This window comes from Hipposideros armiger, unplaced genomic scaffold, assembly GCF_001890085.2.
Source record: "Hipposideros armiger isolate ML-2016 unplaced genomic scaffold, ASM189008v1 scaffold_356, whole genome shotgun sequence".
NCBI lineage: Eukaryota > Metazoa > Chordata > Mammalia > Chiroptera > Hipposideridae > Hipposideros > Hipposideros armiger.
Window position 1 is genome coordinate 18,836 of NW_017731706.1, and position 25,855 is coordinate 44,690.

The window sequence follows — 25,855 nt, forward strand, 5'->3', positions numbered from 1 at the left end:
ATTACCTAGCCCTATCTCTTGATTTTTTGTATACACATTCGATAAAATATTTTTCAGTCCTTTAGTTTCGGGAATGATAGATGCATATATTTATTATAATTTAGTTTTATGTTTACCAAGTATGTGTTGGTTTTTTCCTCACACCAGTAAATAGTTATTAAATACATATGTTTCCAGCACCGTTAAGTCTTCTAAGTGTTGAGAAAAAAAGTGAAAGACAAAATTTCATTGAGTAGGAGAATAACTAATGTTATCTGAAGCTAGATTGATTGTATGATATGTATAGGCATATAAATGGGGAAACAAGTCACCAAAAAAATAAATAATCAGGAATAACTTTAAAGAGAAAGTGAAATTGAGCCTAGCTTGGAGTTCAGTAGAATTTGGATTGCTGGAAATGAAGGGAGGAATTATTCTAGGAAGAAAGAGTACAACAAACCATAGGCATGGAAATAAGAAATAGCATTACAGTCATGTATTCATTCAACAAACATTTAGCACCCCTTGCTATAAATATAAGTATGGTATGGTCTCTGCCCTTGAGGGTCTTGGAATTGTACAGAGGAGAGAGGACATCACTGGGCCCTCTGTGTGGAGCATGTATGAAGTGGCCTGTATATGCTAAGTGAATGAAGGAGCAAAAGAGGGAAGGAGAGAAGGGAGGGAGGGAGAGAGGAAGGAAGGAAGACATCCTTAACTCTTTTATGAATCAGAAATTTTAGGTGGCTTGAGAGTTTGGAGGAGGGAACATTAACTTGGGCATTGAGGACAAGACAGAAATCCCCACCCGCAGGGCAGAAGCAGCCTCAGTGTGCCAGCTGCTCAGATCTTGTGATCTTTTTGTGTTTGTACCGATTGTTCCGTCTGCATTTGTATCATCACCCATTTGACTCACTATCAGTAGGGACCCCCGATTCAACTGGAGCTTGACCTGGAAGTTAACAGATTCTTCTGTGCCATTCTCCCAGGTACTGGTATTTGATTTTGGCAGTGAAGTTTATGTGTGGCATGGAAAAGAAGTTACATTAGCGCAACGGAAAGTAGCATTTCAGCTGGCAAAGCACTTATGGAATGGAACCTTTGACTATGAGAATTGTGACATTAATCCACTGGACCCCGGGGAATGCAATCCACTTATTCCCAGGTACTCCTGTGATCTTTGATGGCATTGTACAGCAAGGAGGGACCCAGTTCTTATCACAGTTGTCTACTGCCACTTTTCATAGGTTTTCGTTTTCATGCATAATTGCAGTACAGTACCATGAATATTCACAAAAAAGAGCATTTCTTTAGCTTTCACATAACTAATACAGAAATATGGATGGTGTAGTCTCCTGGAAGATGTTTGTGCTGTGTTTCATTTCTTGAAGTGAACAAACTGTTCTCACCTGTGGCAGTCCAGATGCTATTGTGACAGATGAATAGCAATTGTTTACATAAATTACACGCTGACCTGAAAACTTCCCAGGGTCTGGAATTCAGCCATTGATCTGAAGATGTGAAAGTAATACATTGCCTTCTAATTTCACACCTTCCCAGCATAGCCCTTGAATTCCAGGATTTACCATTTATTTGCCAGTAGGTGGTTTCTGTGCCTTTTCTTGGATGGAGGAGGAGAGGATATGGTATTGAAATACTGATTGTAATTTTAGTATTTTCCTCAGTGTATTGGACTTTTTAAAGTAATTTTGGCAAATCAGCAGGATATGCACAAACTAAGAAATATGATTTTAAGAAAAATAATTCTTATATGCAAAGAAATTGTTGTTTTTCTTAGCTACCAGAAAAAAAGCATGTTTTTAAATTGCGTGCCATATAATAGGTTAGAAATAGATGTGCCACCAAACAACATAGCGTAGTAGGTATCAAGAACTGCATTTTAAAGGTTTCCATTGAGCTAATGTACAAATTTCAATTTTCCTACCTAGTTTCCTGTTTTAAAATCAAATTATTTATTTTATTATTAATTATCACTGTAGAAAGAATTAAACATTTTGTTGATGTAGGTGAAAAGTTTTCAAATCCTTTTTGGAACAAATGTACATTTAGCCTAAAATTAGTATTGTAATAACTAGAGTTTTACCAGACAGAAGCTAAGGCTAAAAAGAATATTTTATTTGGTATAGTAAAGGAAAAAAAAAATCTAAAGCATAAAACCCATATGAGAACAATTCATATTTAGCAGTGACGTAATCACAGGTCTGGAAGTAGCTGAGGGAACACCCAACCCCCTAATTTTCAACATCGCCCAGACCAAAATCAGCTGAGGAGCTTTAAAAAAAAAAAATGCATGTGCCAGGCCCAGCCCCAGAGATGTGTTTTCAGTTCGGGTGTGGGGTGGCCTTATGTGTCAGTATGTCTTCAAAGCACCCCGGAGATTTTAAGGTGCGGCTAACATGAAGCATCCAGCCCTTCTTAAGAAACAAGGAGGCTGAAACCACTGACGTGGTGTCATGACTTAACCCCCTTCCAACATATAAGGATGGAGAGAGAAGCACACCTGCTCCCACTCCGGTTCATAGCCTCACACTGCAGCCTGCTCCCTCTCGTGTTCGTGCAGCTTCACAACTTTGAAGACACATTTCTAAAGCTGAAACCAAGTGCTCTTTCTATAGACATCTTAGCAAGTCTGCAGATTCGAATTTATATAAAAGGCAGCCATTCAGATATTTTCTGGTAAAGATCACACACAGCCTTTCAAGGGAGTCCTGCATTTCCTTCCATAGGTGCTGGCCCTTGGTTCCTTCAGTACCACAGGACTACGAGGTGGCTGTGTTTGCACCCTGTGCTTCATCTTTTCAATCTCCTTTGAAACAGGCAGCCTCAGTGATGTGCCTTAGCTGTGATGTCAGAAACTGTAGTCCAGACCAAAATAGGAAGTAATGAGACAGAGGTGACAGCAGGGCCCAGTGAGCGCTGCTCATCGGTCTGAGGGGACATTCCGCATCCCAGGCCCGATTCACAACCAAAGATTGAGTTGGAAGGATGAGAAATACCTGCACGATCTTCTCAGGGCTGAACCCTCTACAGCATGCATTTTCTTGGCTGTGCAGGCACACCTCGTTGTATTGCGCTTCACAGATGTCGCATTTTTTACACATTGAAGGCATGACCCTGTACCAGCAAAAAGATTACAACTTGCTTTATTATTATTATTATTTTAAATTTTATTGGTGAATTGGGGAAGAGGAACAGTGTTGGGGAACTGCAGGAGGGGAACAGCCAAGTTGTTGTCTTTCAATCTTAGTTGTAGAGGGCGCAGCTAGCTCAGCTCCAAGTCCAGTTGCCATCCAGCTGCCTGTCAGCAGCTCGCAGCCACTCAGCTCAAGGTGCCATGTTCAGTCTTAGTTGTGGATGGGTGTAGCCCACCATCCCATGTGGGAGTCGACCTGGAAACCTTGTTGGTAAGAGCGCACGCTCTAACCATTGAGCAACCCGGCCACCCATCAGCATCTCAGGGCAGCTCAGCTCAAGGTGCCGTGTTCAATCTTAGTTGCAGGTGGGCGTAGCCCACCATCCCATGCGGGAGTTGAACCAGCAACCTTGATGTTAGGAGCATGTGCTCTCACCAGCTGAGCCATCCTGCCACCTGTTGGCAGCTCAGCGGCAGCTCAGCTCGGGCGCGGCGTTACTGGCCCATGTGGGAATCAAACCTGTCAGTCGAACTCACACTGTTAACCTACTGAGCCACTCGACTGGCCCAAAACTCTCTTTATTGTGATACTTGCTTTATCGCAGTAGTCTGCAATATCTCTGAGGTAGGCCTGTACCTTTTTCTGAGTTCCCTTTTGTTCCAAGCACAGTTTCAGATTCTGAGACACTGAGGCAATCCCAGGCCTCCAGCTGGGTGGGCTGTGTCACTTCCTTCCCTGTGTCCCTGTGCTCCCCCTGCCTACTGCCATATCCAGTGGCCTAGAAATAAATATGTAAAGATTTACTTTATGTTATATGAAAGAATGTTCAGTTTAGTAAGAGAGGAGAATAGACTGAAGAGCTTCGTCGTAACATGAAACAGTGGAGAGTTCAGGGTGAACTCCCATCTGTTCATGAACTTGACAGGAGCTTGGTGAGGTCCTGCAGATGCCTGAGGGTGGCACAGGAGGCGAGGAACATGCACGTATGTGCATGACTCCTGCTTCACCCAGCACCCAGCCCACTATGCCACCCCCAGCCTATCCCAAACAAAAGAATTTGCTAGAATGCAAGAAAAGTCCAGTCCTGACATGGTTTGCCTTTCATTCCTCCTCATCAACTCCGTGGACACAAAGTTTTTCAAGGCTTCAGGCTAAAATAATAAAATGTCACTGATTTGGTAAAATAAGTAAGAGTGAACCATTCATTCTATATACTACTTATGCATCCTGGGGTTTTTTCAATAACCACATGTGTTTGTTTCGGTCCCTTTGCTTTGTTTTCACGTGGCTGAATCTTGCTTCTTTTCCTGTCCCCTCCCCCAACCCACCCACCTGCAGAAAAGGACAGGGGCGGCCTGATTGGGCGATATTTGGGAGACTTACCGAACACAATGAGACTATTTTGTTCAAAGAGAAATTTCTCGATTGGACTGAACTGAAGAGACCGAATGAGAAGAATGCCAGCGAATTCGCCCAACAGAAGGTACGCCAGGTGGCCAGGCCTCACACCTCAGGGCTGCTGGGGGCTCAACAGTGGAGACCTGAAACTAAACGCCTTCCCAGAGTTTCCTAGCAAACCAGTTTTTAATTGCAGTAATACCTTGGTTGGCAAGCATAATTCATTCTGGAAACAAACTACTTGTATTGTAAGACATCGCTCGTTTACCAAGTTAAAGTGTATTAGAAATGTTTGCTCGTCTTGCAGAACACTCACAAACCAAGGTTTTACTGTATATTCCAACTCTAAGAATGAAAGTAGCCCTGTCTGTATGTTTGGGTTTATACATGTCCCATTCACTGTGGTGATGTGAGTCTTCAGGCCTCCCCAAGTCTTTACCCTAAATGCAGCCTTTCCCTAAATGCATTTCAATGCCGTGAGACAGAGAGTGAAAGCTCAACTCTCACACTGTCCCATTAATAGTGAAACTGCATTGAGTGTGAGACGAAACGGCTGGAGAAACAAGCAAGTGAACAGACTGTTTTTTTTAATGTTCCCTTCTAGGAGGATCCTAGGGCTGAAATCAAGCCATACGACGTGACCCGGATGGTACCCGTGCCCCAGACGACCGCTGGCACTGTGCTGGACGGGGTGAATGTGGGCCGTGGCTATGGCCTGGTGGAAGGGGACGACAGGAGGCAGTTTGAGATTGCTAGTGTCTCTGTGGATGTCTGGCATATCCTAGAATTCGACTATAGCAGGCTCCCCAAACAGAGCATCGGGCAGTTCCATGAGGGAGACACCTATGTGGTCAAGTGGAAGTACATGGTGAGCACCTCAGGTTAGTGACACTTACGTTTTCTTCAAACTGAGACAGGCCCAGACCCAACTCTGAGACTGGGAACCTCAGCACTGCTGGAGCTGGGCTCCCTCTGCATAATACTCACCCTGGCTACATGGCTGCAGAGTGTCAGCCTAGCTATTCGCTTTGAGAACTGCTTAGCAAACCTGCAAACAGATTCCTGACAACCCAGCATGGCTGACATCTGGGCTGTTTCCTTCTACAGAGGAAACTTGCATGTTAACATTTTTGACGACTTTCACGCCCTCCCCAACCCTGTCCCCAGAGGTTTTCTAGGCAAGTGACGACTTGCCTCCAGTTGGTATTTGCCAGGTGGCTGGATGCTGCTTGAATTAAAGTCATTAAGTAAAGCATAGCTGGATGATTTAGAACTGAGACCAAATGGGGTAGTAACATTATAGCAAATACATGCCCCCCAAATTTATTAAAAACGGAAGAAGCTATTTCCTGTGAGACTGAGAACTTAGCAGTTCTTTGTGGATCTGGTAGAATAAATACATAGTCAAACTCCTCATGGTTCCTGCCGGTAAAGTACTCTTGGTAGCAAACTCTCAATTGTATGCTTTGCTCTAGAAGCAATGCGGGGGATAGCAAGTAAACTTTGGAGAAAGAAGTGCTTATCTCTGACCAGAAGCAGCTGTTATGCACATTATGAATGGTCTCCATCATCGCTACCCACTTAGGAGAGAGCTTATGTCACAACTGTGACTTCCAGATTCGACTCCAAAGGAGTTGATAGAAACCCAACTTGCATAAACCCAAACATACAAACAGGGCTACTTTCATTCTCCTTACAGCCCTCTTGCCATCCAGGTGGGGCCATCCCTGGGCCACAGGAAGTTGTCACTTGCTGATCAAACACCTGCAGACTTAGAACCATTTGATTTCTTTCCTAATTTATCAAAAGTAAGTCTTAATCAACTCACAGCAGTTACTGAGCACCTACTCTGTATGTTAGAGACTTTTCTGAGAAGCAAGCAAATACTTCAAACTCTGCCTTCAAGAAACATATGGTATAAATGACAATGAGGCCAGTATGGGGAGAGGTAACTACTCCATGCCAAAGGAGGAGAGCTTAATTCCCTGAGATGGCATTTGCCTGCACTGAGAAAAGCCCAGCAAAGCAAGACCTGGGTGGCCAGTGGACGGCATCTCCAGGCAGGGCAGGAGGGCTGCATGGGGTTGTGCCAGAGCCAGGCTGCAGGCCCAGAGGTTCACCCAACCCACAAGACACACACTAGGGGCTTTACCGCAGGCCCTAGCTGAGTGCCTCACAGAGGGTCCACGAGATGTGTTCTGTCCATATGCTGATTTCTCAGATAAGGAACAGGACACCAAGATTAAGTAACCCACTGAAGTCACACAGCTAGGAGAGAGCAGAGCTGGACACCAAAGCCCCTTTCCCTTTCATAGGAGACCCTGTCGCACAGAGGAAAGGTCATAGGCCCTGGGACTGTATGGCTTGGGTCTGAATCTCCTCTCATACCAGCTCTGCAATTTGGGTAGAGTTATTTAACCTCTCTGAGCCTCAGTTGTCTCACCTGGAAAGTAGAATTTATAACACCCAGCTTACGGATATTATATTCTGGGATGTATAATGTTTAGCACATGCCTGGCACATGTTCACATGGTAGGTGCAGGAAATAAATGTCATTGACATTCTCAGCAGCAGCAGCATAATAACTATATTTAACTTGAAGATGAGATCACGTGGATCCACCCAAAATAATAGCAATTTCCGTGAGCCACTGTTGTAGGGTTAAGCTCCTTGATGTAACGCAGAGTTGGCAAACTGAAGTAATAATTTGTGTGGCTGGTTGGCCATAAAGACAATAAGAGAGAATATAGTGGGGAAAAATCTACTAACCTTTGGAGTTGAGGAACAGACAGCTTTAAGGAACAACTTTTGAAAACTTACATAGTTCTTGTTCTCAAAATACAAGAGGAGCTATATGTTTTATAAAGGGAGACCAAAGGCTCTACAGTGTGTGATTGAGTCATGTCCTTACCCTAGCTGTTAGTTATAAAAAAGAAGTAATAGCAAATGAATGAATGAATGAATGAATGATTATTAAAATGAATTAATTTTTAAAAATTAAGATTTGAGGCCTCCATAGACTATTTACTTGGAAGCCCCAAAGAAATAATGATTTGAGCCAGGCATTTCCTTTCTGTATTTCTTCCCAGTCAATAATGTGTGCATCTCACAGCCAGATCCAGCACTATCTTTATGAGCAAAGTTAGAGCGCTGAAGAAGTCCAGCTGCAGAGAATTAAGTTAGAGTGGGGAGCATTCCAAGTCCAGACCGTCCCCCTGGGAGCAGCACAGCATCGCCCAAAAGCATTTGAAGTCACTCCGTCGTCCTCCCGGCAGCACCGGTCCCTGGGTGACTGCTCATCCAGCTCCTCATCACTTATACCCCACCAGGCCTGCACCTGCAAACAGGACTGAACTCGGAGCTCGGGATGTTCTGGGACAGGCTCAGCAGAAAGCAGCAGCTGTAGGGGTCGTCCTCTTGGTGGACGCTGGCCAGCCTGCACAAGCACACACAGAGAGCCTAGCTCATTGAGCTCCACGGAACGCGGACTAGAGGCCTCCATGGGTCGGTGCCCTGCCCCAGTGGTCTCCTCAGGTCTTGCAGGGCATGGCTCGTACCCCCAAAGGTGGGGAAACGAGCTGCTCAAAGTACCCAAGGACACTGGGTCAGGACACTCCGGAGTGTGATACAGGTCAGGTTCCTATAAGTAGGCAGGCAGTAAATCTCTTGACCTTGAGCAGTTCTTCATACCTTCGTTTTCTATTACTCCTAAATATAACTACTGCTAACAAACTTACTTTTGAAAATATTTTGATGGCATACTGCAACCAACACTTTATTTATTTATTTTTTAAGATTTTTATTGGGGAATTGGGGGAAGGGGAACAGACAAGTTGCTGTCCTTTTGTTCTTCAGTCTAGTTGTGGAGGACGTTGCTTCACTGGCCCAAGTTGGCACCATCATTGCACTCTTCCCGGGCGAGGCAGATCAGTCGCCGGCTTCTGGACTGCCGCTCACTGCGGCTGCTGGCTGCTGGCTGCTGGCTACACACAGTAGCCCATGGCAACCCACTGCAGCAGGGGCTGCAGCCTACGCCATCGCCAGGGGCGCACGGCAGCCCAGCTCCAGGTTGAGCTGTTGTTTAGCATCTTAGCTGTAGAGGGCAGTGTCACTGGCCCTCATATGTGGGATCCGAACTGGGGCCCTCTGGCGTCCCAAGCCAGCTCTTAACCAACGCACCACTTGGCCGGCCCATGCAACCAACACTTTAAATTAGGCATCTGAACAATGTTATAAAGATTATAGTCTGGAAGTTCTTACTAATAAAAACTTAATCTTTACTTTGCTAAAATTAAAAATAAATGAATTACAAATTAAGTCGTACATAGGATTACATTTGAATATGTTGAAGAAAATTGCAAGGAAAATTAGTGAAAAGTCTGTTTTATGAAATATTTGTAAAAAAATACAATTCTATTTTAGATTCATATACTCAAGTCCATTTTAGAATGTTAGGATTAAACATGAGTACATATTTACACAATATGTTTAAGTGCTAGCAAATACCAAAATATGTATCCACTGCTATGATATATTTTAAGCATATTTTTTCCCAATAATCTAGTTAACACAACTAATTTTCACTACTTTGAAGAATGGGGTTTCTCAGCAAAAGCAAACTTTTGTTCCTATCTAATCATCAGAAATTTCAATAGAGTAGCTTTCAAATTAATTGTGAATATTCATAACCTATTTATTGATGGTTGCTATTTCACTTGGCCCACGTGAAAATACACAGATCTGACCCATTCAGGTGTACTGTACTTCAGATGGCATTAAAGACTGCGCTTCGTCAAAATAATTAAAGAATTATTATAACTATTTATGAAAACTATTATAGAGTACTTTGCTAATGGGCCAGAAACAAAATCAAATAAATATGGGTTCTGACCTCTTAAGAACTTAAAACACATAAGCTTCCTTCTTACCTTCAACCTGAAGACAACTGTGATTTGGTGAATAGGATTGGGGCTATGAAAAACTGAGGCACTATAGAAGCAGAGAATCTAGTTATTATCATCAATTTTTAAGATGCATGGGTGTTGCAACCATCAGCATCCTCCCACAATTGGCTCCCACTTACTAGGCTCACCTGGGTATTGGAATCAAGAACTTGGTCTCCCAACTTCATTCCGCCTGGAAGGCTCTGCCTCCAGATCCTCGTCACTTAGGCCTCCCCTCACCCACCTCTGCAGAAAGGCCTTCCTTCCACAGGCAGTCCCAGTAACACTCACCCTACCCCTGCCGATTTTCCTCATCACACGTAACCACTGCCTCAAAGAATCTTGCTAATCTATTTGTTTATTAGAACTAAAGCAGGGACGTTGTCTGTTTCGCTTATCGTTGTAGCCCTAGTATCCTAAAGAGTTCCTGGCACACAGTAGATGCTCAAAAAAATCTTTGCTGAACAGATGACAGAGGGGAGTCGGAGTGAGATCAGTTCCGAAAGGTAGCAATTTTGTGGTCTGAAATACTGTGTAAAACAACCACTTGGCCGATTAACTTTCTGTGACTGCTTGTCAGGGAGACCCGCCTTCTGTGCGTTGCGGATACGTATTGAAGCCTGCGAGGTGCCAGACAATAAGGATAACCAGCACTTAATCCTGGCTACAGCCCTGGTGACAGATATTATTGAAATCTCAGATTATTTTATGAAAGTGATATGTCAGCAATTCATCCCTTCCGTTTCTTACAGAACTTGGAGTCTTCAAAGTGGATTTTGTTTTGTTTTTTTTACTAGAATACTTTTAACAGACTACATTTTTTCCCTTTGTGCTTAAAGCTGGCCCAGCTGTTGTTTTCAATATCTTTTCTCTACCAGCTAACCTTTTGCCAAAAAATGGTGTAATATGGAAAACGCATTTGTGGACTTGGGAGCCGTAGGTCCTGCTCTGGCAGTCACCACTTTCTCGGTCACACACTTGGAAGTGTCTGCTCCTTCCTGTAGGATGACAGGTGTTTTTCTTAGAGTATCAAGAGGGCCGCTTAGATCACTTTTCTCCAGGTTGGAGTCTCAGGGTCAGTTAGCAGGAAGAAAGGTGGTTTTTTTTTTTTTCTCTCTTCTCCTGCAGTGTGATTTACTCGCCCTGCAGTGGTGAGTGATGTCTCCTGGGCCCCATTGCCCAAAAACTATTTCTCTACTCTTTGTCCTCGCAGAGCCTGGAGAAGTGAGCGGTGTATTTGCTCTTCGTTTGCCTTAGCAGCAGCTCACCCCAGCCTCCACTGTTCTGTGTCTTTGCAGTGGGAAGCCGACAGAAGGCCGAGCACCCCATAAGGGTGGCTGGCAAAGAGAAGTGTGTCTACTTCTTCTGGCAGGGCCGACAGTCGACTGTGAGTGAGAAGGGCACGTCGGCCCTGATGACGGTGGAGCTGGATGAAGAGAGAGGTGCCCAGGTAAGTCCTAGAAAGCCGCTGCACAGGAAATGGAGAGATGTCCTTGCTGGGAGCCCTCGGATGTGTAACCAGGTCCCCGAAGGACCCAATTCTAATGAACAAAGACAACTCAACCAAATACCTTTTTAGTCCTGCCAGCTTCTCCAGACTTCAGGCTGTGCCTCTCCTTACATCCCCTCTCCGCTCAGCCAGGAAGGCCCGCCTGTTGTAGTATGATCTTAAATAAAAAGATTGTACCTGCAAACAGTAAATCTGCAAAACAAGGACAAAGGGCCATTGAGTGTTTTTTAAAAGTTTCCACTTAACTAATCACCAAGGAATTGTAAAAGAAAACTAAGAGATGCTGTTTTCCACTTAGCATCTCTTTGCTAAGTGGAAACTTAGCAAAACTTAGTAGAGATTTTTTTCTTTAAAGGATGGACCCAGGCTGTCAAGGACGCAGTAGGAGGAGGGTCCTCATGTGCTTTCATTGGCAATGTAACTTGGAACAGCCACCCTGAAAAACAGTTTTGGCTCGAGAACCTGAAAATGCTCATAAACTTTGACCAGTTATTCCGCGTAAACAAATCTATCCTAACCAAATCTGTACTAATCAGAGATTAATGTAAAAATGAGCATTCCCATCATCTGCGTTCCTCAAAACAGCCCGAGTGGTTTTTCTAGAACACGTCCGATCATGTCACCCCCTTGCTCTTTATCACACTTGGCCTACAATCTAAGCAGCTTCCCAGTGGGCTACCAGCACCTTTGTGGTCGGCCCTCCATGCCCCTCCAACCTCCCCGGGTCTTCCCCCGGCCCTCCGGCCGCTCCAGCCTTGCTACTTCTCAGACACACCTCTCTCCACCCACCCCAGGACTCTTGCACTATTTCCCCTGCCTGGAGGGCTTCCCCTGGCTCCATATGTAACACTCAACCTCATACGGTTCAGGCTTATGTGCCAATGTCACCTTCCTATTTTATCCAGATCCCTTCCCTGTTCTCACATCATTGTCTGTCCCTTTAGTATGTGTTATTTTTTTCATAGCACTTACCACTATGTAAAACTACATAGCCATTTTATTTACTTATTTATTATCTGTCTTTGCCCACAAACATTAAAGACACCATGTCTGTCCCGGTCTTAGTCACCATTATAACCCCAGGACCTGCGTAATGGTACTACTGCCCCAATTCAAGGTTTTGTAAACATTCTGTTTAGTGTTTGGATTCTGTGTGCCTCGTGTTCCATCTTTTAGTACCAGTAATTAAGAGCTAACTCTGGCGTGTTGGGGAAACATGACACCATAGGGGAGAGAACAGGGGAATTTTCTCCAGAAATAGAGCAATACTCACTCAGCCGTCCAGATTTCCTAAGAACCAATCCTCTTCTACTATGGACTATATTTTACAAATAGCTGTTAGTGACCATTGCATTTTCATGTATTTGTAATGGTGGGTAATTTCAGCTGCCTTTTTGTTTTTTTAAAAGGCCATCAATGAATATGTTTTTATCATGCCTTCAAAATCATCCTTAGAGTTTCGAGTCTTAATCTAGCCAGTTGGAGCATATCATTTTTTTAATCAATCCAACAGATGGAAAATCACTAGACCTATAAAACACTGCCACAAAAATGGCACTTAATTATGCAAAATGGGCCTTGAGATTGATAAGTTAACTCATGGTGAAAAATGCTTCTATCTTCAGTGCTCCCCAACTGCCAGCCTCAATAAACAGTTTCCTCTTTCAGGGAAAATGTCTTGCCAAAGTGAGAGTCAGTTGACTCAACCGTAACGTCATCATGGTGCAGCTCACACCTGATGGAAGGGAGGGTGTTAACAGGCAAGGGGAGGCTATGGTTGGCAGTCACATGGCACTAGGACTAGACTCTTGGAAAGGTTGCAAAAGAGACGGTACTTTTCCCCGGAAATATTAAGTCAGTGATTAGTCATTCTCAGTGCTGAGAAGTGAACTTTGTTAAAAATGTGTTTAAATTGATCCTGTCATACCTATAACCATGAAATACCATTTAAATATCAAAATTCACGTTTTAAAATATATATTCAATGACAAACATTAACTGTAGCAAGCAACATAAAGCAGCAATCCTGTTTTTGTTTGGAGAAAATATATACCTGAAAAATACTTTGAAAGGGAAGCTATCCACTAGAATTTTAATAGTAGTTATCTTTTAATAATAGTATTGTCACTGGCTTTTGTTTGTGCTTCTTGATACTTTTCAGATGTTCTACAACAGGTGTGTATTATTTCTATGCCTTTGAAAACCAGTACATGTTACTTATTTTAATGTGTTTAAATTGGAAGGTCCAGGTTCTCCAGGGAAAGGAGCCCCCCTGTTTTCTGCAGTGTTTCCAGGGGGGAATGGTGGTGCACTCCGGGAGACGGGAAGAGGAGGAAGAAAATGTGCAAAGTGAGTCACTTTTAGAGTTGGAATTAGACTTGTTTTTCCTCTCCTGGAAGGTATTTTTACAGGCGTGGGGCTTTAAAGTAAGCCTCTCTTCATATAACTGTGGCTCTACCACTGAAAGCCTCCCAATGTTTGCCTCATAAATCAGCTTTGTGGGGAGCTCATAGTCCTCGCCCCTCCTGTGGCGTGTGTACCTCAAGACCCGACTTTGCATGCTGGAGGCTGGAAGATTACTTCATCTTAAACAGAATCCTCACAGTGACTCTGTCTCTTTTTGGGAGAAAAAAAAAAAAATCAGAGGATCTTCTATTATAAATTATGAGTTTTCTATTAGCCAGCATCCAAAAAAAACCACCTTAGCTTTAGAGGCTTTTAAAACATGCCTGTTATATGACTTACCTAGGCATTTATAAATTTTGTAAAAACGGTTTCTCTGCATCGTGAACTTTTGGCAACCTGCTTGTAATTCCAAAAGGATTTGCTTTCTGGGTTGGCAGTGAGACTGCCGCTGACTTCAGCCGTGGCATGACCTCAGCCTCTACTTTCCCTTAAGTCATGGGGCTGTGTTTGCGGTTGACTGCCCAGCAGGGACCCAGAAGGGCCAGTCTCCCTGTGTAGCACACACCCTAACCCTGTACCGCTGGTGCCCCCTGCAGGTGAATGGAGGCTGTACTGTGTGCGTGGAGAAGTGCCCATGGAGGGAAATTTGCTGGAAGTGGCCTGTCACTGTAGTAGCTTGAGGTCCAGGACGTCCATGGTTGTCCTCAACGTAAATAAAGCCCTCATTTACCTGTGGCATGGATGCAAAGCTCAGGCCCACACAAAGGAGGTTGGAAGGACCGCAGCAAATAAAATCAAAGAACAGTGAGTATTGTGGGTGTGTGAAGGTGTTTTCTGGAAAGGGCTTCCTATGGGACATGTAGGTAAAGATGGGAATGGTTCTCAAGATTCCTAGTGGATGCCCCGGTGTGCTTACACCCTTCAACAAGGGTAGTCATGACCATTGCCAGGGGCCTCTGACGTCCCCAGTATACCTGACACACATCTCAGCCAAAACATCCAACTCGAGGGCTTCTTCCATTTCCTGAGGATTTACCTGCCTCCACAAAAGGCAGAGTGACGGACTCAGGAAAGGACCCAACAAGCACTTTAGTTTCTTCGTAGGTGTGATTCGGCTTTGAATTGTAAGCGTCCTTTGTTACTTAAACAGAGCAATTTCAAATATCTCTTAGAAGTTCAGAGTATGAGTTTTGTCAGACAGTGGAATCTCAAAAATCAGTTAGCTAATGAGAAGTTTGGGAAACGACCAGCTGTGACAGACTATAAAGTACTCCCTTTTCAGAGAACAACTGTATTTCTGCATTCTGGAAGGCAACCACTCAACAGTGAGTTCTTGGACCCCTGGGGCACTTCTCAGGCACAGCACACACCCACAGGTGTTGGATTTTGTTCGTCTCCAAGGCAGGCACACACACTGACCACTTACACAGAGAGAGAGAGAGAGAGAGAGAGAGAGAGAGCACACTGTGCTAGGGCATTAAGTGAGGACCTGGGGAGTGGGCTGTAATGCCTGGTTACCTGTCTAGCGGTGGGATGCAGCTGGGGCGCTACACTTCCTAGTGGCCCATGCAAAATGGCTATTACAAGCAACCAAAGAAGTCCCAGTGTCCCCCAATAGCCCGGGAGATGCCTAGTGTTTCTATAGGCTGAGACCTGGGAGTACCTTGGTAACATCTGTACAGTAAAAAAAGAAGAGTTTCCCAGGGCCACAACATACCACCAAAATACAATTAGGTAAAATCCATTCTTTGGGCACCAAAGCAGTGCAGTGTGGGCCTGCTTTGCTCGTGACGACCCTAAAGCCTAGCGCTGCAAGGAGATGATGGAGAAAAGAAGGAAGGCAAGTGGCCTTTCAACAGGCGGACGGCTGTGAAGTAAGATATTTCATCTCAAAACACCATTCTGAGAGGAGGGACAAAAAAATGATGTTCTGTGAAGAATCCAAAGGCATTCATAGCCTATCAGATTTTTCACTTGGACCCCTGCGAAAAAAACAAAAGAAGACCTCATTCCTTCCTTCATTCAACAAAAATTCTTGAGTGCCTAGTGGGTGCCAAGCATAGATTTAGGAACTAGGGACTTGTCAGTGAACAAACCCAAGTCTCTGTCCCCATGAAGCTTATGTTCCAGCAGGAGAGAACCAGGAATCGTAAATATGGATGTTATCTATAAAAATGAATATGATGTTGATTACATCTTATATGTAATTGTGCCTTCCTCTGTAAGGGCCAAGCCAACCCTACACACACTCATAAACAACAGAGCATGTTTTTATTCATTAGTAAGAGTTGTTTTAGTTAGAGGGTAGAAGAGAGATGGTGAACTCATCGGTAGATTTAGTCTTGAATAATTTTGTGCTGCCAACACTTTCAAAGCTTAAAAAAAATTATTGGTCTCCATGCAGATGCCCCCTGGAAGCAGGACTGCATAGTAGCAGCAAAGTGACAATACACGAGTGTGACGAAGGCTCCGAGCCGCTGGGATTCTGGGATGCGTTAGGAAGGAGAGATAGGAAAGCCTACGACTGCATGCTTCAAGGTAATACCACATTCCCTAGCGTCCGATCACTCATGTATTCAATACATATTTATTGAGCACCTACTATGTACAACACACAATGAATTAAGCTTAGGCTAGGTCCTCACAGGCCAACAGTCCGATAAGGCTAAATAAGGTGTATTTATAATGCCCAATAAAATTGTATGTATCATAAAAGAGATACAGGTGAAGGAGTTTGAGAGTTTAAAAGAAAAAGCGTTCCTTCCACCAGGAAAAGTCACGCCCAGCTCCACGGAGACACGGCATTTATGTGGAGCCGGAGGTGGGTATGACTTGAGAAGAAGGGAAAAAGAGGAGAAAATTCCAGGAAACCAGATGAGCAATTACAGAGTAGGAACCTATGCAACAGGAGGCCTTCAGTTTGGCCAGCGTCCAGGGTGCAGGGAAGTAGCAGAGTTAAATTAGAGAGTAGGTCGGTTTTGTATTTAAATGCACAAAAGTACAGATCAACTTAAATGCAGATTAACATAAGAAGAAAAGCTAACAATTATTACGCTGTTAGGATGACTCAGGCACTGAACACCTGGTAGACGTTAATTTAATCCTCACAAGCCAACACTCTACCATTTTTACTGTTGAGGCTACTGAGGCACGGAGAAGTTAATCAGCTTGTCTGAGTATGGACAACAATGGCATGGATGTATAACCGCTCCATTTTACCGTCTCGCAATTGTTATAAACTTTCCTATATATATTTTTTAATAATGTATATTGGTGATGGAGAATGTTTGAAAGCACAGAGAAGTTAAAAAAAAATAAGTCACTTTATAATATCACATCTCTCAAAGATAACCAAAAATTAACATTTCTCTATGTTATATATACATATCTATTTTTTAAAATAAAATCTAGCATCATCCATGCCATTTTGTGCCCTGGTTTTTCCCTTTATTATGAACAATTCCCCAAGTTGTTAATAATTTAGACTCTTACTGGCTGCAGGGCACTCCATGAATATTCTATAATAGATGACATTCTCTACTTACCCTGTCTCTTATAGTTGGAGAGCTGAGTTGTTTCCGGTTTTTCTCTATTATATAATAATATAGTTGTGAATCATTTTAAAAATAATAATCTGCATTCATTCCTAGTTAAGGGAAATTCCTAGATATGGAACTGCTGTGTTCACTAGTAAAAGTTTTATAGTCCATATCAAGAAGTGTATCAAGAAAACATTTACACCAAGTTCATTCTCACCAGCAGTATTCAAAAGTGTACATTTCCTAGCACAGACTCATTACATTACCTTTTCCACCACTGCCAAAAATTGATGGGGGAAAATGCTATCTAAGCACTGTTTTCACTCCATGTCTTAAATTAGAAGTACCATTTAACACTTTCTATATGTATTTTTTAGCCATTTGTATTTCTACTTTGGTGAATGTTTTATTTGGACTTTGTGCATATTTTGTTGATCTGCTAAGGATATTAACAAGTTTTCTTATTTCCCAATTTGGCACTTACCTTTTCATTTTATTTGTTGGTTGGTTTTTTTACAATGTAATTTTTCATTTTTATGCTGTTAGTACATCCCTTCCCCTTTGATGACTTCTTTTACAACTATGATTAAAAAGTCCTTCTCTGCCTTCAAGTTCAGATAAACCTTACCTATTTTTTATACTAATTCTTTGATTATTTCATGTTTTACATGAATTCTCCAATCCATTTAATATTTACGTGGGTGAATATTTTGTCTTCAGCTTTGTTCTCTTTTTTTCTTTCCAAGATCCTGGGAATTTTAACTTCACACCCCGCCTGTTCATCCTCAGCAGTTCCTCCGGAGATTTCTCAGCCACAGAATTCATGTATCCTGCCCGAGACCCATCTGTGGTCAATTCTATGCCCTTCCTTCAGGAAGACCTGTATAGTGCACCGCAGCCAGGTACGGCCCTCAGGGCAGTAGTCATGCTAAGCAGCAAAAGATGCACCTTCCAAAAAGCCTTTTTATTTTCCTTTTGCATTTGTTAGGCAATTTTTATTGGTCAAGTATCCTGCCAGAGCTTTTTATATTAGCTCATTTAATCCACACATCAACCCCATAAGAAAAATGACATCAACCACATATTGTAAGACGCTGAGGCTCAGTTACTTAACTTGCCCAAGCATGTCAGTTCAGAATAGGTTGAGCACAACAGTGTCAGGCCTGGTGTGTCTGCTGCTCTCCCAGCCTTCCCTAAGCCTTCTTGCTCCATGGCCCCCACGTGTCTGCCTCTGCTCCAGCCTTCATATTTTCGTTCAAGACAGAAAAGGGTGGGTAGGAAAAAGGGCAGTAATGGCCATGTTCTCCCTTTGATCAGATAAAACAAAAGCTTTCCCTGAAGCCCCCCAGCTGACTTTTACCTACATCCCTTTGGCCAGAGCTCTGTCACATGGCCAGCTGCCAGGGATCCTGGGAAAGCAAGTGCCCAGGAGCAGGAAGTTGGGAGTATCTGCTGAGTTAGGTAAAGAACAGTGTCTGCCATTCCAAGGCTGCGCAGGTCAGGTCTGTTTCCACTTGACCACCACAAGACAGAACCGCTGGACCCTCCTTCTGGTTGGGACAGTCACAGTCACTGGAGACTGGGCTGCGTAGACCCTCCCCCCATGCCTGCAGTCAAGCCTGTGGTCGGCGGTCCCAGCACTCATGGCTTCTCCCCTCTCCCAGCCAGGAACCTCACCTGTCACTGGGTAGGTCACACCTTAAAAGCTTGGCTGGTACACATGTCATACTGTGGGAAATATTAGCAAAGTGTCTTACACAGGAAGGCTGCTACCTACCCTCCTCATCCTTAGGCTCAGGATGGGTTATCAACCTCCCCTGGGCTTTTCAAGCATGTGGTTTTCGCAGAGTTCTAAAATGTATGCTAGGAAAGGATGGGCTGACTAGCAAGTGAGAGCCCCTTTGCCACATGGAGTAAGAGTCAGGCTGATGGTTTGATGTTAAGGCCCGTTTCTCTCTAACAGAACCTCAGACTGCCCTCATCTGTAAAGCAGTCATACATGGGGCATGGACGTCAGTGACCTGTAGAGCAAGCGTGATGTACTCTCCAGTGTTTCACATGCTCTTGAGACATAAGCGGTGCTAACAACCCCTTGGGTGGCATGTGCGTTATCCCTTCCACTCTTAGCACCCTGCCAATGCCCAGGAGGAGGGGCCAAGGAAGAAGGGGCTGGAGGAGAGATGAGGTGAGGGAAGGAAAGGGGCCCACCTCTCCCTGCCTAGAAGTCTTTTCTGATTTAATGTTCAAAGGGCCGAGGTATTATGAAGACCCTCCCTTTGCCCCTGGATTTAACTGCCAAGGGGATTCTCCCACTGACAAAGGCAGCAGGGAGGAAAGGCATCTGTTAGGTTTGGGGAAGAGGGACTTAGAAGCATCCATGAAGCAGCTCTCGATTGTCTGGTCTGTCTTTGCCCTCACAGCACTTTTCCTTGTTGACAATCACCATGAGGTGTATCTCTGGCAAGGCTGGTGGCCCATTGAGAACAAGATCACCGGTTCTGCCCGCATTCGCTGGGCCTCCGACCGAAAGAGCGCCATGGAGACCGTGCTCCAGTACTGCAGAGGTGAGCATCCCCGGGAAGTGGGCTGGAGTGATGGACAGACAAGCCAGGACCCCTCAGCACAGTGAAAAATAACATGTTATACAGACATCATCCATGTGTTGTTATGAACTACCCATAACTTCCGTGTTAAGCATGAAGTCAAGAGATTCAAACAAAGACAGTCCCTGGGCTCTTCCTGGGTCTGCTGACGCTTGCATTCTATGTAACTGCAGGAAAAAATATCAAGAAGCCGCCCCCCAAATCTTACCTGATCCACGCCGGTCTGGAGCCCCTGACGTTCACCAATATGTTTCCCAGTTGGGAGCACAGAGAGGACATCGCTGAAATCACAGAAATGGTGAGCACATCCCCTGTGAAGGTGGCTCCTGCCTTTTGGATAGTGGGTAGCCTTTACCTGGGGGGAGAAGCATCCAGTTGTATTTTCAAAGTGAGAACATGTCTTTTCATTTACAACATGTTAACGAATCCACATCGAATTAGCTTAAGAAGAGAAAAAGCCTAAGGAGAAATCAATCGAAGTATTTTGGTAATTTTCTACACATGGAGCTCAGGTTAAAAATCCTTAAAGCAAAGGTAAAATTAATGATCCATTAAATATCCGTAGATAAAAGCTGTTGTCTCTATATTCTGTTAGCCAAAAATGTATTGCTTCTCAAGATCCATATAAAGCGCAACAAAATCCTCATGTTTCAGACGCTGACCTTGTATTAGAGGAGACACAAAATAACCCCGTGATGAATTAATATGTATAAATAACTAAGTGAATGGCTGCATTGTGAGCCACTGCTGATAAGAAACGGTTCACTATCATGTTAATACTGTCTTTTATGAGACCACCTGGTAATACCACATGAGGCATTTATCAGAATCTCTGTTGCCAGAACATATTATGAACCAGAATGTTATCATTTCCAACTGCCCAGAAAAAAGGAAGCTTCCTACAGCTATGTAGAATTTTTTAATTTATGAGTTTCTAACATTGCTAACAATAGCAATTTCAAGGGTTCTTTCGGTTGTGTGGGAAATAGATTTGTTCTGTTTTGATTTTCTTACTGTGTAGAAGAACTGCTTTTCTTGGGGGTGGCGGGGGTGGAGATGACATGAGTGCATTTTATAGGAGGTCTGAGTCAGTTTAAACAAACAAGAAAGGTTCTCTGCTGCTTAACAACAGAGGGAGCCTGTGTCACAGTGCAAGCATCGCTGCTGAGCCTACCCACTCTCCTTAGCCACATGGACTTGACTTACACAGGGAGGGGCTAAGGCAGCCTGCCGACCAACACAGTGCCTTGAGGGGGCCCTGTTCACAAGAAATGCGTGATCCACGAAACTTCAGAGCTCTAGGGAATCCGGGCACTGTCACTGCAGGCTAAGTTCAAGGATGTAAATCAAGGGCATCTTTCTGTGCACGCTCTCCATCAGCGGGGGCTGAGCAATGTCTTCTGCAGGCCTGTGGGACTCCGGCCAGTGAACAGTCAGGCTTCCCACGCTGACACAGTGTAATAATAATTAACATGCACGGAGCGCTTGCTCTGTGCCAGGCACTGCTCCACTTTACACGGATTTTCCTTTAATTTTCACAACCAGTCATTAAGAGTCACCTTATTATTATCATCCCCGTTTTACCGGTGAAGGAGCCAAGGCCCAGAAATACGAAGTAGCTTGTCCTAGCTCTCAGGCGCAGGCTGGCTCTGAAACCTGCCTCTTGACCGCTAGTCTATAGGGAATATTGCTGCACTGTTAGCCACTCACTACTCCCGCCCACCCAAAGGGAGGGCAGCCAACCTGGGATGCCAACTTTACCAGAGAAAGGTAATTTACTGGAATAATCTATTCAGAGTTAAATGCACGGCGTTTTTTTTAAATCTTGTTTCTGCCCCAGCATATTCTAGATGCGCTTTCTGGCTACATTGTTCTATCATCGATTAAGAAACAAGGGCTTGTGGGGGAAAGGGGGAGTGCAATTCCTTTTAAGGTTAACTATTTTGAAATGCTTTCAAACACATGCTATTATTTGGATGCTTCTGGTGTTTGGACTTCAAATTTAATGTTAGGCCATAATTCACCCACGTGATAATATTCCCTAAATTTTTTTTTTCTGAGGCAGCCCTGAGGATTTGTTTGAAATTTGAGATGGGAAGATATCTAAAGTCAGTAAGGCGTGCTTGAGGGGCTTTGGGCAATTCCTTTCCACTTCAGAGCCCTGTTTCCCCTGGAGCCGGGATCTCCAGGCTGGGGTGGGGCTTGGACAGGGTTGTGTGTTTGCAAGCACAAAATAGAGCATGGTAAGACGTGGGACACAGAGTTTTCTTCTCCTTCTCTAGGACACTGAAGTTTCGAACCAGATCACCCTCGTGGAAGACGTCTTAGCCAAGCTCTGTAAAACCATTTACCCACTGGCTGATCTCCTGGCCAGGCCACTGCCCGAGGGAGTTGACCCTCTGAAGCTTGAGATTTATCTCACTGACGAAGACTTTGAGGTAAGTGTTTTCTTCAGGTGGGATAGCAATGAAGCCACACAGGGGGCCAGCCGATACAGTCCCCTTACTCAGCTCTGGGCATTTCTCCCGATTCTTCCAGTTTGCACTAGACATGACAAGAGAGGAATACAGTGCACTGCCCGCCTGGAAGCAGGTGAACCTGAAGAAAGCAAAAGGTCTGTTCTGAGCGGAGAGATGCTGACAGAAGCTCTGCTGTCACTTTCAATACCATTGGACCAGGAAAATGGATACTTTTTGGACTGGTATTTTTAAAAATATTTTTTAATCAGAGTTTTCAAACCCTGAAGTTATTAGCTTTACTGCTTTGTCCTGGAGTTGTGTATTTTGTAAATGTTTAAGAGAACTCTTCGGGAACTCTCTTTCCACGATTCAGCAGGTAATGTTAATAAAAACATCCGTAGGTGCACTTACGCAGCGGTTCCCAGCAACTGCGAGAGCACTGCCCTCCTGTTCCAGCTAAGCGTTGCCTCATTTTTTAAAGCAGTTCTCTTTATAAAGTGTTATTTTGATAGTTTGTGGATTCTAAAATATATATATATATATATATATTTATATAAACACCATATAAATCAAATATGTATTTAACAAAGCAATATGTATTCATTCACTTTTAAGATTTTTTTTTTTGGTGTCAAAATAATATTAAAAGGTAGATGGAATTAGCTCTGTCACCGATATGTATCTCCACACGTGTTCAGAAACGTCTCCTTCGGCATTAGGTCTGACTTGTTCTGAGTGCTGCTTCCGGTGCTAAAATGAACAAAACATGGTTACTTCCTGGTGTGGAACCTGTGTGAGTCCACCTTTCTACCTTACTATCTCCCTAAAATGTATAGTGCCTTGTTTTTATGTACAGTTTATATACAGAAAAGTTTGCTCTGCATTTTTTTGATGGTGGTTTGGAACATTATCTACAATTTTACTCTAAAATAGTAGAAATAAAAAAAAATCTCAATTTCTAATACCTGTTGTAAACATTAAACATGTCATTTTGCGATCTAGGACTCCAAAATTAAAGCTTCAGAATAAATGCAATAATTAATTGATTGGTTCAATTGAGTTCCCAGCATGTTCCTTTCTGAAAAATATTTTCTATAAATATTAACCTAGCACCAGTATGTCACCATTAAATATTAACTCATCTGTTCATTTAGTTTAGGACAAGATTTTATACATGATCCTAAGACTAAATAAATATTCCACTCATAAAATTACTTCTAAGTACTATGTTGAAGACATATTTTTGCTAATCATCATTCAACAGAAGCTGTTTACCCTACAACTATGTCTACATCTCAAATTCAGGATCTTGGTGCCTTTTTAAAATATTGAATACATAAGGCATTTAGAAAACTTAAAAATGAACCAGAAAACTTCACAGGGTCATATGTCCTTAAAATCCCAAATCCATGGTTTTGAACAAATTCTGTAGACCTACTGTAAGTCCTTACTGTCCCCACTTTGGTTGAAGTTTAATATATTGGATAACAGCACATTTGTCTTAAACGCCATCACTTACTTATGTGGCCCTACCCTGGGACTGTAACCCACTCCTGGTCAAACTACCTTTTGACTGTGTGATATTGGACAGTCACTGAACTGTCTCACCTTAATTTTCTTTCTTTTTTTTTTTAGAAAGCTCTCTTGCCCATATCATAGGGTTGATTCTTAGTGAGGATCAACTGGAAGCCCCTTGAATATTATGAGGTGCTAGGTATACCTCCTGGTGTTAACATTGCTGTTATGGTAGCTGGCATAGGAAAGATGAGAGTTGAAATTAAGGAATGGAGTCACACACCTAGAAATTATAGATTCAACCAAAATGAGTGGAACCGTCCAAAGAAATAAATGTGGAAGGGCAAGGAGACAGAGGGGCTCTGAGTATATGTCCCATAGGTAGTAAGCAATGAGGAAGAGAGAAAGAAGGACTCCTAGAGCCAGTAGGGCAACCAGTGGAGTGTCAAAAAGAGAGACAGGGCTGCATATGTCACTTTTGACAGTTCAGAGAGGTTACCTGGGTCCTTATATGCACAGACAGTCAAATTGGCATAAGAGCTTCCAGTGGAGAGCCTGCTGTAGACAATAGATAAGTAAGACAGGTGTCATCAGCAATATTCATTACCTCGACGTTGTCTCAAAGAACTTTCAAATCACGCATATCTGCTTGTATTAAATATTGTCCCCCAGTGCTTTGGTGTCAGTCTGCTTCTCGCCTCTTCTCTGGAAATACTAGGTTGCCCTGTCTTATGCTGCCAATTCACTTTTTGCCTCTTTTCCTCTGAGTTGTTCCCCACATCACTTTCCTGCTTACAGAACAAGATCCTCTCTTACGCGCATGTGGTTTTTCTGACCCCTTTCCCTTCTTAGCTGCGACTTTGGACCTTTGCATGCTGGGAAAGGCCCCAGCCTAAAAACTTGAGTTGCTGATCTTAACAACTCAGCCAATTATGTTGCACCAATGCTTCAGGCCTTTCTCCAGAGCCACTGTGAAAGCAAAGCACTGTGGTGAACTTTTATTAAGCACAGCAAAGTTGGGTGATTGGTGTTTCCTTAATTTACTGCTTTTGAACTAAAGGACTTTTAAAGAGGGGAACTGATGTTTGGGTTGCGATTGATATCAGAGTTGCAGTGAGATGGACGAGATACTGTGTTTTCCGAGGTTTTGAAGGAAGCCTATGAATATAAGCAGTTCCCAGGGGAGTGGAACCATTGTCCCTATTTCTTCCTCTTGGGCTGTGTCCGGGTCAAGGTCAGGGAAAGCCTACTCAGGAACCTTTGTCTCCTTATCTTAAAACTTCAGCCCCATTCACAGAGCTTCCATTTTGATCAAATGCAGTGCATTTCAGAAACAGCTTCTGAATCCATTGTGGTCCTTTACTTTTGTTGTTTTTTCTTTCTTTCTGATTAAAAAAGTAACACTTCTGTCTACACAGAGGCTTATACACGAATATTAATAGCAGCAGCACTCATAATAGCCCACACCTGTAAAGAACCCACTTGTCTGTGGACTGAGAATTGGATAAACAAAATGTGGTGCATCTATTCTCTACAACGGAATACTATCCAACAATTAAGGGAACAAACTACTGATAACACTGCAACATGAATAACCCTCAAAAAGTGAAAGATGCCAAATACAAAAGGCCATGTATTGTTAGATTTCATTTACAGTCGTTCCCCCCTTATCCACGGTTTTGCTTTCTGTGGCTTCAGCCACCATAGTCAACTGTGGTCTGAATATATTAAGTAGAAAATTCCTGAAATAAGAAATTCATAAGTTTTAAATTGTGTACAGTTCTGAGTAGTGGGATGATATAGTGTGCTGTCCTGCTGTGTCCTGCATAGGACCTGACTCTTACCTTTGTCCAGTGTCTCTGGGCTGTACACTCTCCCCACCATTAGGCACTTAGCAACCTTCTCCCTTATCAGATCAGTTATCAGAGAGAGAACCACATTCACATAACTGTTATTACAGTATATTGTTACAATTGTTCTATTAGTTATTGTTAATCTCTTACTGTGCCTAATTTATAAATTAAACTTTATCATAGATACCCATGTATAGGATAAAACATAGTATATGTGGGTTTGGTACTATCCGCGGTTTCAGACACTGACTGGGGGTGTTGGCCCATAGATAAGAGGGCACTGCTGTGTATGAAATTTCCACAAAAGGCAAATCGATTCAGACAGAAAGCAGATCAGTGGTGGCTGGACATGAAGGTGGCAGTGAAGGTTCAACTGCAAATAACAAGAGTGAACCTTGTGGGCCGGCCCAGTGGCTCAGTTGGTTAAGAGCTCGCTCAAGAGTTTGAGCTCTGAGCAACAGCGGTTCGAGTCCAGCCCGAGCTGAGCAGCCGCTG

General features: G+C 43.4%; 1 protein-coding gene across 1 annotated transcript in view; it reads left to right on the forward strand.

Annotated features, from left to right (window-relative positions):
• Positions 1–23,206, forward strand: part of SVIL (supervillin) — a 35,880-nt gene extending 12,674 nt beyond the window's left edge. The window contains exons 10-21 of the mRNA XM_019661639.1: positions 969–1,144; positions 4,473–4,617; positions 5,137–5,413; positions 10,774–10,925; positions 13,229–13,334; positions 13,988–14,195; positions 15,796–15,929; positions 17,677–17,832; positions 19,351–19,494; positions 19,707–19,831; positions 21,816–21,971; positions 22,072–23,206. Of these exons, the coding sequence (XP_019517184.1) occupies positions 969–1,144; positions 4,473–4,617; positions 5,137–5,413; positions 10,774–10,925; positions 13,229–13,334; positions 13,988–14,195; positions 15,796–15,929; positions 17,677–17,832; positions 19,351–19,494; positions 19,707–19,831; positions 21,816–21,971; positions 22,072–22,158 (1,866 nt within the window). The 3' untranslated portion in view covers positions 22,159–23,206. The remainder of the gene's footprint in view (positions 1–968; positions 1,145–4,472; positions 4,618–5,136; positions 5,414–10,773; positions 10,926–13,228; positions 13,335–13,987; positions 14,196–15,795; positions 15,930–17,676; positions 17,833–19,350; positions 19,495–19,706; positions 19,832–21,815; positions 21,972–22,071) is intronic.
• The last annotated feature ends 2,649 nt before the right edge of the window (positions 23,207–25,855 follow it).